A 17,862-nucleotide genomic window follows, 5' to 3' on the forward strand; every position below is an offset into this window, starting at 1 on the left:
GTACGATATGGTATGGTTGAAAGTAAACTGGAAAAAAACCTGCATTTTAATCCTAGATGTGTAATTAATTTTAAAAGGTAGCTGTGCAGTCTTGGAGAAGTTGCTTAACTCCTCTGAGGACCCTGTTTTCCATACTGATAAAGTGGCATCAGCAGTATCTGCTATAACGCTTATAAGCATCAAACGAGATAACACACAGAAAAGCTTTCTGCAAACTGTAAAGCTCTGGGCAAATATAGAGCAGTATGGTGGTGTTATATCATCTGTCCCAAACTATCTGAGAATGAATCTGTAAAGACGCAGTTTATCAATTTCTCTTCATTAGCACATGTTTGGGGGAATGATTCTAAACCTAAAAATATTTCGACTGTCTTAAAATATGACTATCTAATAAATGTGGGATAAGGAGGACAGGGTTTCCAAAGGAAAGAAAACAACCTATTTGAGGAAGTTACATAAAATTCTATGCCAGTAACTAAGTGAGAGTGAGGAATTCCTTTCACAGTGCCGTCTATCTTGTTTCTACATTACAAGCTAAATGATAAATATTAAAAATCAATAATAAGTAATAAAAATAAAATAGCTTAGTTGGGCACAGTGGCTCACGCCTGTAATCCCAGCACTTTGGGAGGCTGAGGTGGGTGGATCCCTTGAGGTCAGGAGTTCGCGATCAGCCTGGCAACATGGCGAAACCCCACCTTTACTAAAAATATAAAAATTAGTGGGGGGGGGTGGCACGCGCCTGTAATCTCAGCTACTCAGGAAGCTGAGGCAGGAGAATTCCTTGAACCTGGGAGGCAGAGGTTGCAGTGAGCTGGGATCGCGCCACTGCACTCCAGCCAGGGCAATAGACAGAAACTCCGTATCAAAAATAAATAAAATTAAAATTAAATAAACAAGTTTATTTAGTAAGGAGCAAAATACCCACCGTTTCCTTAGGCTGACAGAGCACATGCATCTCCTCCAGCCTCTCTCTGGCATATCCAAAGTCAGCTTGTTTCCAAAATATGTCCTCAGCTGACTCAAGAGTGTCCGTCCTATTTGCAAATAAAAATATTCTGTGTTTTTTTCTTTTTACTTTTTTGGACCTTGAATTTTCATTCTAAAGGTTAAAATGCTAGAGGTTCCTTATTATTTTAATTTTGTTACAGTATATTATCATAGTTTTTCCAAAACTACGCCTCACTACATAAAGTTACGAAACTAAGTTATTCACAGAATTATTCCTTTATCATAAAATACATAACAGACATGTATGAAGTTATCACCTGAAACTGAAGACAATGATGCATTCTTAATTACTATATTTTCTTTACCTCATTAACATTGCATGTATTGGAAGTACTAATTATACTTAATTCTCCCAGGAAGAATCAAGAAGAAACCATCCATTTATCTTCTTAGTATACACGGGGGGAAAAAATTATCTATGGTCCTGGCTGTTTCTCCCTCTGGCAGAGGAAATGACAGATATTCCTATCCCAGTATGAAATAGTCAAGTTGAATTCATGACTGTGCAAGCAAATTAATATCTAAATGAATTACTATCTAAAACCAAAAGAATCTAGCTGGAAATTAGGGCATCAACATACACTGTATAGAAAGAGGAAGACTTGAAGAGGGTATTCCATATGGAAACTTACCATCCCATGTCGACATAGCTGCAAACTGGGTAACCAAACCTGAACTCTGGTTTGCAGGATTTCTCATAACCCCAGCAGTACTTTAGCTTCTCTAGGTGTTTCTAGAACATAAAATTTACATTGATTTCCCTTCTTCTGACATTTAGAGAAGACTCTTAGATTTTTCCATTAAGAAAATAAATCATTATAGAGCATTCACATTTACATTTATAATATGTATTCTTATAACAATAAATTTAAAACTTACAGTTAATTCTAAAAAGAGCAGTCTCAAGGTTCTTAACAACCCTCCTTACTCATCACCCCCACCATATCGGTCCCCTAACCGAAAGTCTGGGCTTTACCTAGATGCTCAAAGACCACTTGAATTTGAATTTCTTGAAGTAGCTTAAGAAACCACCTTTCTCAGTGAGCAAGCGGATTCTAAAATCAGTCCCTAAAAGACATACAAACTGGAATTTGTGCTACCAAAGGAATCACAGCTAAAGTGAATCAATCAGCAACTTCACTTAGCAATCAAGATCAGCAGAGACCCCACAACACATGGACAACTCTGCCACCCTTGGGAACCACCCAGCTGCTGCTGGCCAAGGAGTTGAGAATGCTCTTCTGCAAGGCCCCAGGAGCAATGCTGGTCTGATTCCCAAGTCTGCTTTTCCATATGCTTCCTGTGCCAGCACCATGGGAAAGGAAGTGTCTCACAATGCCCAGCTTTGATCTCTGGGGCCCTGTGAGATGTCTTAATGGGCTCCTATTTGAGGCCTTTCCAACTCCTCTAAAACAAAAAGAAAGCCACAGTAACAGGCTTAATTATGTGGAGACAGAGGCTGAGGTGTTATTACTGAAATTAAGTGCTAACCGATCCTCTCATGTGCCGTTTAAGAAAGAAGAGGTGTGAAATTCTTTAGTTACTTTTAACAAGATGTTCTTTCCTGCATAAAATCTAATTGCTTCTTTACAGAGTTTACAAATAGTATTGGCTACTTATTTGTTTTAGAAGTGATTTAGATTTTAAATTTCTCTCTTATGAATGGGACATAATTTTAAGCAGTTTAGTCCCTTAGAAGTATTATATGAAACAATGATTAACTTATACAGTGACAACCGAAAATTAGAATTCTGCCTTCAGTTTCAGGTTATAAAGCAGAACCTGTAAGCCAGCTGAAATTGCATCCTCATAAAAATAAGGAGAAAAGAAATAATACCTACCTTATATGGACAAAGAGAGTCTTTCCTACAGACAGTGGCAATATGCCTATTGTTGTGCAAAAAGAAGGGAATGTGCTCCTCTGGCAAGCGGATGCTGGCATAGTTATACAGAGGTTCGCCTGGAATGCTGTGAGTATTAGGAGGAGCTTCATTCTGACCACTCAGTGAGACTTCATGAAGTAAGACTCCAAAGACAAACAACATTAACATAGCAACCTGCAAACCTAGAGATCAAAATGAAGACAACTTTGTTAACAAATTTCCTTTAAAAGCCAAAACAACAACGACAACAACAACAACAACAAAACAACGAAGGGTCAAGGGCTAAGTATAATTACAAAGCACTTTGCTATCCCACTGAATAATGATCCTTTATTCAATTTTTTTTGAGCACTTGCTTGGTGCCAGGCACCACGTTAGCAAATGGGTATACAGAGGTGAACTAAACAAGAAAGAGCCTTGCTCTCATGGTGCCTTTAAACCTTCTACAACTGTCATAAACAAGCAATCAAATAAACAACTTCAGCTGATGACTGGGCCTGTGAATCAAACCAACTAGGGGCCAGCAAACTTTTCCTGTAAAGGAGAAGCAGTAAATATTTTTGGCTTTGCCAGACATAAGATCTCTGTGGCAACTACGCAACAATGCCTCTGTCCAAAAAAGCAGCCATGGTCTATTATAAAAGAATGGATGAGGCTGTGTTCCAATAAAACTTTTTAACTTACAAAAATTATGGAAGGGCTTGATAGGATCCAGTTTAGTGATACCTGAAACTAAATAAAGTAATATGATAGACAACATAGCATGGTGAACATTTAAAGCTTAACCACCTGGATTTGAATCGCAAATCTGCAGCTTCCCAGCTGTAAGACCTGGAACAAGTTACTTAACCTTTCTGCACCTAAGCTTTCCCATCTGTAAAATGGAAATAATAATAAACCTTCATCATAGAGCTGTCATGAGTTAAATGAGTTAGTTATTGGTAAAGTGTTTAGAAAACTATCTGGCACATGCTAAATGCTATGGAAATGTTTATTAAATAAAAGTTTAAAGCCATGTGGGGCAGAGAAGGGGCCTAAATAACATTAAAGCTGAGATCTGAATGATGAGGAGGGGAAAAGTATCTGTGAGAGAGCAAAGGGAGTGGGATGGCTCTGAGCAAGTGTGTGTCTGCTGAATAAAAAATTGTAATCATAATCAAGGTATGAGCACAGACAATGTTCCAGGAGTGCTTCTGTACTCAGGATACAGCAATGAAGGTGCAGTCACGAACTAAACTCATTGCCCTTGTGAAGCTTACATGCTAGTAGGTATAATAATCAGCTATAATAGCTAAGACTTAGAAACTCCAGGACACTAAGCAGTCTGCCTCAAAGACTGTGTCCTTAAGCTCTCCCATCATGCCTTTACATTGTGAACAGTGATAATGGTCAGAAACCTCACTGCACTTCTAATTCACCCAGTAAGTGTTAAATCTCTTGGACCAGATTTCTCCTATATATCCCAGACAATGATCCTGCCATTCTCAGGTCACTTTAGTGGGATCTTTGTTCTTTTTTTTTTTTTTTTTTAAGTGCTCTTTCCACTGGATGACAGAGTCTTAATACACACTGGATGTTCATCAGCTAGGAATGCTGTTTCCTGGGTCATACCGGAAAACCCAACTTTCGAAATCAGTCTTCATTGATTATGGGCTGTGAAGATGGAACCTTTAGAAACAGACTGCAGGCCTGTAATAGCAGCACTTTGGGAGGCCAAGACTGGCAGATTGCTTGAGTCCCTGAGTTCGAGACCAGCTTGGGCAACGTGATGAAACCCGGTCTCTGCTAAGAATACAAAAAATCAGCTGTAGTCCCAGCTGAAGTGGGAGGATCACTTTAGCCTGGGAAGTCAAGGCTGCAGTGAGTCGTGATCTCGCCACTGCACTCCAGCCTGGGCAATGCGAGGGAGACTCTGTCTCAAAAAAAAAAAAAGAAAGAAAGAAAGAAGAAAAGGAAATTGACTGCTATGTTCCATCAAACCTCAAGTTCCAAGGCCATGGAATTCTAAGTGAACAGTGGGGACACCAAAAAGGAATCCTTTTTCCCCCATTTTCCCCCCTTGGAGTAGTTAAGTATTGTGGTTTTTCACTTTGGCGGCCCTCAAGAGTATGGTGTTATCTGCTGTAAATCTGATCTGAATTATAATAACATTTTCACTTGGAGCTTTTATCCAAGAATGAGTTGACAGCAGTTTTATAAAAATTTAAAAACACATATTAATAGTAACAATGACTCTACTTGTAATAAAAATATATACCTCTTGAATCTTCAGAACCACTCAGAAGCTTCTGTGATGTTTCAGGTCTCTAAAACCTGTCAGAAATGAAACATATTACCTTAAAAGGATGCTAAAGTAAACCTGATCATTCAGATGATGTTGTGAATTAAAGGAAATATTAAGAAAGAAAATAATGTAACGTGATAACTCTCAGCCAGAAGGCCTGGCCGGTGGTGCGCTTTCTTTTCCTTAATGAATACCACACTGCTATACTCGAGTTCACAGGCACCACCCCCAACACAGCAACTAGGACCAGATTCCAATGGGGAACAGGAGGAGGTGGCCCACTTTCTACAGGCATCCACTGGAACTGGCCAACAGGATACTTAGTGGATCAAACATTCCCAGAAGCAAACAACTTTCCCATTCTCACAGCAGTAATCCCACTGGCTGAATCACAGGGCTACCCACCTAGAGTGGCGAGCCTGAGGGTTCCCAGGCCTTCCTATTTTTTGACTCGTCCTTCCCGGTAATAAAGTCATTGTTATGACCAAGCCCTGACCTTTGGTTATCCAAGTCCATTGTCCTCCAGCGAGCTCTGGCCATCACTAAACTCACCGATCAGTGGAGAAGTAACGCTTAGGCGATGGAAAAAATCTAAAGACGCAGATCAGAAAGCTGGCGTCTGGCGAGGGCATGTACCCACTTGCATAAGGCGGCTGGGGGTGGCTGCTGGGCCTGGCACAAAGCCTTCCTGGTGTCGGTCGTCCTGCAAGGCCCGCCGGGATGGGTGGCTGCACTCCTCCAGCACACGGACGCTTTACTGGCCAGGCTACTTTTCCTTCAGCTCAAAGCAGCTGGAATCACTCCACTCCAGAAACCCTTGATTCGATTTCCACAGGCCTAATGAGGAAGGAAAAAAGGGAAACATCTGAAAGATGATGGATAGGAGGCAAAACCTGGGGTTGACACAGCGGGCGAAATGGGGCAATGTCGCAGAGCGAGAGAGCTTGGAAAAGTTTAAAGAAGGCAGTGGGCAAATGGAAAGTTCAACACGTGAGACTCCGAATGACACCTCAACGGCTGGCCCCTACTTGTGCCAAAAAGCCTCTCGGCGGGTGCCAGGCAGGGCTCAGGAAGTGCTCGGCTGCCGCTTGAACGTCAGTCCCGGCAGAGCCCAGCTGTCCGCTTGAACGTCAGTCCCGGCCAAGGGCTGAGGGGTCAGTGGCGAGCGCCCCGCCGCGGCTGAGACGCCGCGCTGGGGTTCCGGACCCCGGGCGCCGCCAGGGATTGCTTCGGGGTCGGAGATCTCCCGGGGCCGCCCGCCACCGTGCACCGCGGCGCCCCGGGTCCCCAGCGCGCCTGGGAGGGGCCCCGGGGAGCGGCTCCGCCCCGGCTGGAAACCTGGTCAAAGCGGCTAGGGCCCGGGGCCCGCCTGCGCTCCGGGCGCTGGGAAGGGGCCGGGCGCCCGGGGCCGGGGAGGGCCAGGATCGGCTTCCGACGCCCGCCTCCCGGCCCGCAGGGAATGGGAAGGCGCGGGCGGAGTGCGTGCGTAGGCTATAGCCCTCCGGGAAGCCGCGCCGGGAGCGGGTACCACCCGGGCAAGAGCAGCGCAGAGCGCTGCGGCGGCGGGAAGGAGAGCGGGGGAAGGCTCCGCAGATTGCGGGGAAGTCCCACCTGGAGCCGGGGCAGCCGTGAACTACCGAGGAGGAGGCGGAGGAGACGGCGGCTGTTCCAGAGGAGGGAGTCGTCATAACCGGCTACTGCCGCTCACCGGAAACCTCGGGCGCGGGAGCTGGGCCAGGGGGCGCCAAGGAGCAGCTGGGACACCTTGGCCAGACGGCGCCGTGGGCGGGCTCGGGCCCCGCAGAGGCAGGACCGGGACTACACCCAGGAGGGCCAGGGCGCGGGGCCCGACGCTCGGAGCGGCTTCAGCCCGGCGAGCGGCCTCGACCCGGCGAGCGCCCTCGACCCGGCGAGCGCAGCAGGGAGGGGCTCAGAGTCGAGGAACCATCTGCCCTTCCTGGCGTTCTCCCGCGAACGTTCGCGCGAGTCCGCCAGCTCCCTCACCAGGGCCGGAAAGACCGACGGCACGTGCCGGCGCCGGACACCCATCTCCATCGCAGCAGCCCGCGCCTCCTTGAGCGAGAGCGTTAAAGCGCTCAGAGGATGTTAGGACGGGGTGGGTAGAAAACCTGACTCTTCGTGTCTTCTGCGTTGCACTGAGGTGGATTTTTACTTTTGTCTTATTTCAAGCAGAAGTTGCCGCCCTAACTTCCAAATTTGGGGACTGAACATCGTTCACCGAATACACTTTGTGATGGTGAGGATACTTTGGAGTCCACACACATTTTAAAAGCAGTATAGTTTTACCTATCCGTAAACTCATCAAGTTCAAATGCTACTCTGTGGAGTTTAATTTTTATGGTTTTGTTAATTTACTTTATTACTGCTTATAATTATTTGAACTCCCATCCCCCACTGTCTTTTCCTCTAAGCTCCCCCAGGCCTAGTATTCCATCTACAGCACAGTAGAGTTGATCATTAAATAGTGACTAAAGTTGAACTGATTATATGAAGGTGATGACTTCAAAATAAACATGCTCAAATGAATCAAGTCACCAGAAGTTAAATAATATGATCATAAGGAAACAAGTTTGTTTCCAAAGGCTTACATGCTTTTTACGTAATTTTTAAAAGTAATGTTGTTTAAGAATTGTTAAAAGTTCCATTAGTGACCTGCTGAATTAGGAATCTTACCTGGAATTTTTTTCAAATAATAACAGCAAGAACATGTGGTGTTTAACATGTGCCAAACATTGTTTTAAAGCACTTTACAGTATTAATTTATTCTTTTTATTGAAAAGATTTTGCCTCTAAGGGAACTGTCAAGAGGCATGTGAACCAGAGCAACTCCATCTTAAATAGGAGCTGAGTAAAATGAGGCTGAAACCTACTGGGCTGCATTCCCAGGCCGTTAAGGCATTCTAAGTCGCAGAATGAGATAGGAGGTCGGCACAAGATACAGGTCATAAAGACCTTGTTGATAAAACAGGTTGCAGTAAATAAGCCGGCTAAATCCCACCAAAACCAAGATGGCCATGAAAGAGACCTCTGGTAGTCCTTACTACTATACTCCCATCAGCGCCATGACAGTTTACGAATGCCATGGCAATGTCAGGAAGTTACCCTATATGGTCTTAAAAGGGGAGGCATGAATAATCCACCTGTTTAGCATATCATCAAGAAATAACCATAAAAATGGGCAACCAGCAGCACTCAGGGCTGCTTTGTCTATGGAGTAGCCATTCTTTTCTTCCTTTACTTTCTTTTTTTTTTCCTTTACTTTCTTAACAAACTTGCTTACACTTTGCCCTGAATTCTTTCTTGCTCGAGATCCAAGAACCCTCTCTTGGAGTCTGGATTGGGACCCCTTTCCTATAACAGAATTACTGCTCTATTATTTTATACTTTGCATACTTCACCATCCCACACTAATGACAGTAATTTTTTAAAATGCTTCCTCAAGCCCGGCCCTGTGGCTCATGCCAGTAGTCCCAGCTACTCAGGATGATCGCTTGAGCCCAGTGAGGTTGAGGCTGCAGTGAGCCATGATTGAGACACTGCACTCTAGCCTGGGCCACAGTGAGACCCTGTCTCATAAAAAAAAAAAAAAAAGCTTCCTCAGCCTACTTGCTACCATCCTATTTTTGTCACATACAAAAAGATTAAAATCAGTATGACATGTGCATGGTACTATTTTATTTTATTTTATTTTATTTGTAGAAACAGGTTCTTGTTATGTTCCCAGCACTTGTTTCCAACTCCGGGCCTCAAGTGATCTTCCAGCCTCGGCATCCTAAAGTGCTGGGATTACAGGTGTGAGCCACCACGCCTGGCTATGTGGTGCTATTTTAAACACCTACATATTGAATGGTCATTCAGACTTACAGGAAACCAGATATGATAAACCTGAACATGAGATTGAGTCTCTCTTACTGTAACAGCCATTCTCAAATAGAATTTCTCTCCAAAATACCAATGTTAGAATTTAAATTTTCTTTGAGCTGACATAAAACTCAAGTGTCTACCAATAGAAGGCTGGTTGAATAAACTATGGTTTATCCATACAATGTAAAACTATGCATGCATAAAAAGGAATTGAGAAATATCTCTGTACACTACAGAATATTGAGTGGGAAAAGGATATGTAATATGTAAATACCATTTTTCTAAGAGGAATATGTGTGTATACATGTGTATACACATATATATTTACTAATTATTATTTTACAAGTAGATTAACATTTAAAATGACTGTATGGGCAAGGAGGGAAGAGGAGGGGTATAAGGAACAAAGAAGACATGACTTTGTTTTTTGGTGTGTGTGTGTGTGTGTGTGTGTGTGTGTGACAGAGTCTTACTCTTTTGCCCAGGCTGGAGTACAATGGTGCAATCTTGGCTCACTGCAACCTCCATCTCCTGGGTTCAAGCAATTCTTCTCCCTCAGACTCCTGAGTAACTGCGATTACAGGCATGCGCCACCACGCCTGACAAATATTTATATTTTTAGTAGAGACGGGGTTTCACTGTATTGGCCAGGCTGGTCTCGAACTCCTGACCTCAAGTGATCCGCCCACCTCAGCCTCCCAAACTGCTTGGATTACAGGCGTGAGCCACCACGCCCAGCGTGAAGACATGACTTTGAAGTCATGTAAATATGTTACATTATAAAGCAAAATTCTGTTTTTAAAAAGCAATCCTTGAAAGTAAAATGAAACTAAATGAACCTAAATGTTTTCCAATTGTGGCATATCACCCAGAGGAGCTATCCCAAGTGACTTTAAAACTTAATTTGTATATACTTAGTGGGATGTATTCTCAGGACTAAAGTACAAAAAAACTCTTTTGTAGACTGCATTCCGTAACCAAATTGTTGGTGGCAATATTGGTATTATGGGATACACCAAGTTGAAGTAATTATGATGGTACCTTTGAAGCTGAAATTTTTGACATGAGATAGAAATATGAAAGCTTAATCAGGCTATATAAACATCCTGTAGTTCTGAATTTCAGTTGGAGGCCTCAGTATGATTAACAGTATGGTTAATCTTTAAAAACACATCTCTCCTACGTGCTCCATTGAAAAGGCCTAGAGACAAGCTACCCAGTAGGAAGAAGCACCCCCTTGCGCTCACACTGTGATCTCTACAAACCATTTCCCATTAAAAGAAACACTGACTCCATAGAACAATGGATGATCTTGGGTCTGGAGCAGGAAATGTACAAGATAAGCCTGCAACATCTTACATCAGGAAGCAGCAAAGCAATCAAAAGGCTATTAGGGTCATATCAAAAGGACTCAGGATCCACCTTGAAAACCTTCCTACTGGCCAAAGATAGGATGATTTAAAACATAAATAAAGGTAACTGTAATTGGATGAAGGACAGATACATTTAAATAATTATATCAGACACGACCAATCAACCAAACATGCAAGCCAAAAAGGTATCACTGTTCATTTTTAATGACAGAAGGAAACCAACTCTTATTCTGAAAACTGGTAAACAAAGGGAAAGAATCAGGAATATTTATACTGTCTTTCCTGTATGAATTATGATGCAAATAACAAAATAACTGAAGTAAATTTTTTATGGAAACATTCCAACTACTAAATGAAAAAGAAATGACAATATCACTCCACAAGCTCTGTGAACTAATAGATTTAAGAAGTGATCATCAATTATTTCTTTATTCACAACTGAGAAACCATCAGGAATTATCTGTCTCCTGCTGGAAGAATACACTTCCACCTGATGAAGTATTTTTGTTGAAAAATAATTGCCTTTAGATTTAAACACAGGAGGCGGAACACACTAACAAAAGGTAAGAAATCAACATCCAGATGGAGGGAAACTATAGGACAAATGACCTAGTTTTTTCTACAAATAAGAAACTTCATCGAAATTGCAAGAATTAAGAAAAAGGGAGACAGAGATGGAAGAATGCATGGCTTAAAAAATTTGAGACAAATCCAACAAATTACAATGAGTAAATTGCTAACAATATCAGCAGAATGTAGTATACTGGTTCTCTCATCCAACTGTTAGACCATAATTAAAAGGTGTTGACATTTTTAATGAATAAATTTTGGCTGTAACTGATCTATATGCTTATGATTTTACAGAAAAGCAGTAGGAAAAGTAGCACCATATAATTAATTATTGAAATCATAGACTCTGGAGCCAAACTGCACAAATTAGAATCCCAGCTTTGCCACTTATTTGCCATATGACCTTGAGCAATTTACTTAATCTTTATTTTTTAAAATGGGGGTGATAATGGCATCCATTTTAAAAGGTTGACTTGATGATAAAGTGTGGGTACACACTTCCTTTTCCAAAATCCTTGGGTCCCTGTGTGTGCCTGAACTTTAAAAAATAGAATAGATATGCCCATCGTTTAACTTAATACCCCCCCCCCATTGAGTCCTGGGTGAGTACCCCATAATCTCACACAGTATTTCTGCAGCAAAATGTATGAGTATTCACACCAAATGAGTTAAAGACTATACATAGCCCTATGTCAGTGCAGTGCAGGCTTTACCACCAAAGTAGATTTAACAGCAAATGTATTAAAATATATATGGTTTTTAGAGCTTTGTGGATTTCAGAACAATGATTATGGGATTATAATCCTACATAAGTGAATTCCTTACACAGTGTTTGGAACAAAATAAGACTATGTTTCCCAAAAAAAGAAAAAAGAAGAAAAGACTATATTTCCTATTACCAACCTGACCACAGATTTTTGAACAATATATATTTTTAGAAATTAAGATTGTAATTTTAAAACAGACAAATCAGAATGGCATTTTATAAAAACGGAAGGAATACCTCTATCTACCATGCTGTGCCTATACCTGTAAAAGCAAGAAGAATGTTTAATATTAAACAAACAGAAAAACCTGCCATTACCTTCTTGTTTAATGTTATTTGCGATTCTAAATATTAAATTTAGCCTACTTGGGAGTAGGGCAGTGTGGGAAATTCCAGACAGTTCTAAGAGTAAATTCTCTTTACCGTATTTGTGAATTACTGAAGCATTTTGAGTTTTTTTGTTTTGTTTTGAGAAAAGGTATTTAAGTACTAAGGAGAAATACATTTCATTTCCAGTCTTTCTTACAAAAAGATCTTAATTTGCTAAAAGGTAAAATGCATATGTATAAAGGCAACAGATTAAAAGTACTTTAAAGGTTACAGAGCTTAATCCAAGCAATATGAACTCAGAAATAGAGGATAACTTATTTTAACTGTTGTTATTACTTGAATACAGAAACATAAGACTTTTAGAAGAATGTCTTGATATTGCTTAAGATTAAAAACTGACACAAACTATCCTTACAGTAGTTACCAGCTAGTTATAAGTAAATTCTTAGCACTGTGTTTTCCGAAAACATATCTTCATTAGAAGATAATGAACTTAGGGCCGGGCGCAGTGGCTTATGCCTATAATCCCAGCACTTTGGGAGGCCAAGGTGGGCAGGTCACTTGAGTTTGAAACCAGCCTGGCCAACATGGTGAAACCCATCTCTACTAAAAATACAAAAATTAGCCGGATGTGCTGGTGTGCACCTGTAATCCCAGCTACTTGGGAGGCTAAGGCAGGAGGATCACTTGAACCTGGGAGGCAGAGGCTGCAGTAAGCTGAGATCACACCACTGCACTCCAGCCCGGGCAACAGAGTGAGACTCTGTCAAAAAAAAAAAAAAAAACTACACTTAATACTAATAATGTAACTTATAGAAAATTAGGGCTTCATTTTCTTAAAATATTAATCTCAAATGTAAACAAGTTATATTTTCATAAAACAATATTCATTCTTCATTCATTGCTATTGACCACTATAAATTTTGTTAAAAATGAAATACACTATTACTATTTTAAAATCTTTATTCAATCAGATCCATGCTTATTTACATTACCTTTCATTTAGAATTAAAATATATCAATCTATAGTTTAAATCATACTTTCAGCCCTTTACAAAATATGTGATTAAAGTTTTCATGGTTTAAAATGGACCTAGAATATGGAAAATTGGATTTTTAATGAAAATGAAAAATTTTGATACACTAGAACATAAATGTATACGTACTAAACATACAGTATTAAAACAAGATAAAACATCTACAGTTTTCTTTTTTCTTCTATTTTCTAAATACTATAAATCATATACTTTTAATAAGCATTCAAATAAAACTCTCAATAAATGCCAACTGAAGAGATGGAGAAAAAAAATTTCCTGAACATTCTTTTCACTTACTTCACTACAAACTTCATGTTTCCTAGGTCAGAAGTTATCCACATTTAGAATATCTTAAGTCACAACATAGATATATTTGGTACATTCCACATGCTAAACACTGTACAACTGGCAATTCTCAAAAAATAGGTAAAAGAAATGTAAGAAATGGTAGACTCAGTTTAGCCTCCCAAGAATTGGAAGGACATCTACAGTCTGTGCTTAATTGTCTATAAATGACCAAACAACCTTCCCTTTGTTTACTCATTTTTTTATATTCTTGAAAATGTTATTTGCAGCTTTTTTCTTTCAAGAATGGAAACATCTAATTGCAAATCATTTTCCTATCCATTAAAATATAAATATTATTTTGCAAGAATATGGGTAGAGATGTTTTAATGACAAACAGCAAAGTATAGCAACGAATATTCAATAGGTATTCTGCCACCTACTGGAGTTTTTCAAGAAACTGTTTAAGTTCACTTTAACTTACAGAAGTATTGAGAGATCCAAGTGTTTAACAATCAAAATATGATCAGTGTGAATATCAGCTATTTATTTGTAGATAAAGAGTAATATATGGTAATATGTAACTAGAAACTATGTAACTAGAAATTGTTAATAAGGATAAAAAAAGAATGTTTAATTTTATAAAATTGAAAAGTTTAGGAATGAGTTTTATTGCAATCTTTTCTCTGCAAATGAAGTTTTTTCCTACTAGTGGATATTTTAAATGGACTATTTTATAATTCCAAAACATCTAGTTTCAAATGCTTCAGAGAATTTTGTAACTTAAGTTTCATATAGAGTAGTCTCCCCTTATCCACGATTTTGCTTTCTGTGGTTTCGGTTACTCACGGTCAACCACAGTCTGATTACAGGTGAGTACAGTACAATAAGATATTTTGAGAGAAAGAGACAGACATATCACATTTACATCACTTTTATTACAGTGCACTGTTATAATTCTTCTATTTGCAGTTATTGTTTATCTCTTGCTGTCCCTGATTTATAAATAGAACTTTATCATAGGTATATATGTATAGGAAAAAACAGTGTATAGAGGTGTCTATACTATCCATGGTTTCAGACGTTCACTGGGGGTCTTGGAACGTATGTCCCATGGGTAAGAGGGAACTACTATATTTTCTAATTCTATACATTTCTTATTGCTTATCTGTCCTGTCATTCTGCCCTTGAATATTACACACACACAAAAATCAAGCTGACAAAAAGCTATTAGACTACTTTTTACTACTAAAATGAAGAAAATTAATTTTATGAATCTGGCTCACACTGAAAGAATATTTATTAACACTACCAATCAGAGATCCAATGACAGAAACACTGTCTGGAATACAAAAAGAACAAAAAATGAGGTCATTTGAATTGCCCTGAAAAACTCCAAATTCTTCAAGATGGTGTACTTGTATCTATATTCTGAAGTACTAGTGTTTTAATTTTAACTAAAAATTATATAAGAGTTTGTTGTTTTTTTTTTTGAGACGGAGTCTTTCTCTGTCACCCATGCTGGAGTGCAGTGGCGCAATCTTGGCTCATTGTAACCTCCACCTCCCAGGTTCAAGCAATGCTCCTGCCTCAGCCTTCCGAGTAGCTAGGATTACAGGCGCACACCACCACACCAGGCTAATTTTTGTATTTTTAGTAGAGATGGGGTTTCACCAAACTGTTGGCCATGCTGGTCTTGAACTCCTGACATCAGGTGATCTGCCCGCCTTGGCCTCCCAAAGTGCTGGGATTACAGGCATGAGCCACAGCACCTGGCCGTAAATGAGAGTTTTTATGTGCAAGTAAAGGCAGTTAAATAACTTTCAGTAATAAAATGCATCACAATATTTCGCAGGTTTAAAACACAACCTGGTTACCTTTTTGAATAAAATAACATTTGGAAGAAGGCATAGCTACTTTTAAAAGCTATTCCATGCTTTCCTTGTGTTTGAAATTTCAAGAAAAAATAAAATGATAAATCACAGAATTAAAAATGCCAAATTCAAGTTAATTCCCATAATTCTTCCATTTTGTTATGAATATTCTGTAATATCAAACATTCATTTTTAATGTGCTAAAAATATGGGTTTACAAAATATGAACAGGTAATTTTTAAAGAGTAAATTATGTTAAGAACTTTATTATTTTCGATTCATTTTATAGGGTAGTAAAATAATACTTCTTCAAAATCATTTAAATGTTATTGATGCCATTGCAAAATCATTATAAATAAATTTTCTCCATTATCCAATCACATCTAGATAACATTGAATATGTACAGGTTTCTCTGGATAGGTACCAAAAGGTACCACATTTTATACAGACTTAATTGTGAAAGCTGGGTGAAATAAATTTTCAGATCAAAATTTTTTTTAAGTTTAAATCATTCACTCTTTAAATTTCAGACAGTGTCAGTGTGACTCTTACTTTTAAAGGAAAAAATTAGTTTAAAATTTAATAGCCACAGATTTAATAATTTTTTACTTTAACACTTAATGTACATTTTCATGAGCAGTAATTAAGATATGTTGAAACTTTAAATGTGAAAGATTTCAAAGTTTCAGTATGTTAACATTACTCTTCAAATGTTCTTAATATATATATAAACACTTACAAATTATAGATACAACTAGTTGTATATCTACAATACATATATGAACACCATTCTTCTTCTCTAGCCATATTGATATGAGGATAAAGTAATAAATCTCTGTGCTATTCAAGGGAAAAAAATGAATGCTTTAAAAAATAAATCTTTAAAGAATAGTTTCAAAAATAAAGTTCAAATATTGCACAAAATAATTTAACTGTAAATATTACTACATAGAGTAAAACAATTTTAAAAAAATTTTTACACTCTACAGTAAATCCCACTTTCTAATTCTATAAAAGAATTTATTGGAAGTCCACATTAAATGTTTAGATATTAAATGCTTACATTCAGTTTGATGGGAATTCAATTTTCACAAGTTAACTGAGCCTTTGTCTTAAAAGTTCATCTATTTGAGTTTTGTACATATTTTTTACATCTTCGAGATCTAATCGAAGTTCTTCTGCCTCTTCTGCTTTTTCTCCATACATCTGCAGAATAGTGTTGTACCTTTGATCCAAATCCTGAAAAATGTATTTGTTTACAATTTTTAAAATAACTACACAGAACATCTTTAATATTTATATTGCCATAGGAGTCAACAATGAAAACACTTACAATTTAAATAAAAGTATATACTCATCTCTTTTAAAAATTAAACTCACACTTCAGTCTATGTTGAACTAAATAGCAAAAAAAGGAATTAAAGAAAAAAACCAAGCTAGATGGCTATCAATTTTACCCTATGTCTCCACTAAATCTACAATTCTCCCCATATATGACTTCTCTCCCATTAACGTAAGCACACTTGATATAAAATTTAGTCTCTTTGTTCCATGGTGGTGTAAGTATTACCCGGCATTTAGCCCACAGGAAAGATCAAAAGAAAACATATTCTCACTTATGGCTTAACAGTGTCTTCTAACATCCAGATGAGACAATTGTGATGATACATATAACAACAATCAACAAAATATTACTAAGATCATACAAAGTTCAATGTTATAAATGAAGTGTAGCCAAATGAAATCTAGTTCTTTTCCTATACTGGGACTAAACATGATTGTGAAAATTACTTTAAATATGTAAAGATACACGCAAGAGAAAAGATTCATTTTTAAACTTCTTTGCTCAAATATTAATACTCTTTAATTTTCAAATAAATCACTAACACATACTATAAATTAAAAACATGAGATTTAACGTAAATGAACTAAAATATCTTAGACTCATCCTTAGGTGAAGAATACTTACTCTTAGCTGAGTTCTAAGTTTGGGTATCTCCTTCACCTTCTCTTCAAGTTCATCATTTTGATTTGTTAATTTAACTAGTTCTTCAGCCATTATTGATCGAGTTTTTTCTAGATTGCCAATTTCTAGCTGAGAAGCATTACCACAAAATAGTTTAAATCAAAACATACCTTTTTTAATACTCCCAGTAATATAAAAATATTTAATGTGTGTGTGGGTTTTTTTTTTGAAATAGACATGTCAACATATAACCTTGAGCTAGCTCTTTCTTAAGTAAAGGAAACAGTGGCAGAAAAACGGTCCCAACTTTCCTGAGAGGTATACCATTTATAAGGTTTACTGTGCAACAGAGATAAATCCAATTATTTGTTTGAAAACATTCAACCATATATTTTTCTAATCTAAGGAAATGACATATATTTCAGTTATTCTAAATTACTACAAGAACCCAGAGAAATAAAAATATGCTTTAACGTAGCCCCACCTGTGTAGATTGTATCGACAGAGGCTTTCATCACTACCAAAGAAATTAATTAGGTCCCTGTATAGCATACCAGCTATACAAACATCTGGGATTCAGATTAGTCTGATCTACTT

At 38.4% G+C, this 17,862-nt stretch overlaps 2 protein-coding genes across 13 annotated transcripts in view; both read right to left on the reverse strand.

Moving 5' to 3' along the window:
* The window catches only part of EOGT (EGF domain specific O-linked N-acetylglucosamine transferase), a 39,916-nt gene extending 32,758 nt beyond the window's left edge, over window positions 1-7,158 (reverse strand). The window contains exons 1-6 of one of the 5 annotated variants that reach the window (XM_063805274.1): window positions 6,790-7,158; window positions 5,819-6,015; window positions 5,152-5,207; window positions 2,853-3,076; window positions 1,644-1,744; window positions 929-1,037 (exon numbers count right to left, since the gene is read on the reverse strand). In XM_063805274.1, the coding sequence (XP_063661344.1) occupies window positions 929-1,037; window positions 1,644-1,744; window positions 2,853-3,062 (420 nt within the window). In that variant the 5' untranslated portion in view covers window positions 3,063-3,076; window positions 5,152-5,207; window positions 5,819-6,015; window positions 6,790-7,158. Of the gene's footprint in view, window positions 1-928; window positions 1,038-1,643; window positions 1,745-2,852; window positions 3,077-5,151; window positions 5,208-5,583; window positions 6,016-6,789 lie in introns of those variants that run through there. The other 4 variants (XM_009445822.5, XM_016940025.4, XM_009445823.5 and 1 more) reach the window with 4 other exon arrangements.
* A 3,460-nt stretch (window positions 7,159-10,618) lies between these two features.
* TMF1 (TATA element modulatory factor 1) overlaps window positions 10,619-17,862 on the reverse strand; it is a 37,086-nt gene continuing 29,842 nt past the window's right edge. For 2 of the 8 annotated variants that reach the window (XM_063806905.1, XM_054680787.2), the window contains exons 16-18: window positions 17,269-17,394; window positions 16,363-16,538; window positions 10,619-12,865 (exon numbers count right to left, since the gene is read on the reverse strand). In XM_063806905.1, coding sequence (XP_063662975.1) covers window positions 16,395-16,538; window positions 17,269-17,394 — 270 coding nt within the window. In that variant the 3' untranslated portion in view covers window positions 10,619-12,865; window positions 16,363-16,394. Of the gene's footprint in view, window positions 12,866-13,047; window positions 16,539-17,268; window positions 17,395-17,862 lie in introns of those variants that run through there. The other 6 variants (XM_024355556.3, XM_009445833.4, XM_526227.8 and 3 more) reach the window with 3 other exon arrangements.

This window comes from Pan troglodytes, chromosome 2 (genome assembly GCF_028858775.2).
Source record: "Pan troglodytes isolate AG18354 chromosome 2, NHGRI_mPanTro3-v2.0_pri, whole genome shotgun sequence".
Taxonomy (NCBI): Eukaryota; Metazoa; Chordata; class Mammalia; order Primates; family Hominidae; genus Pan; species Pan troglodytes.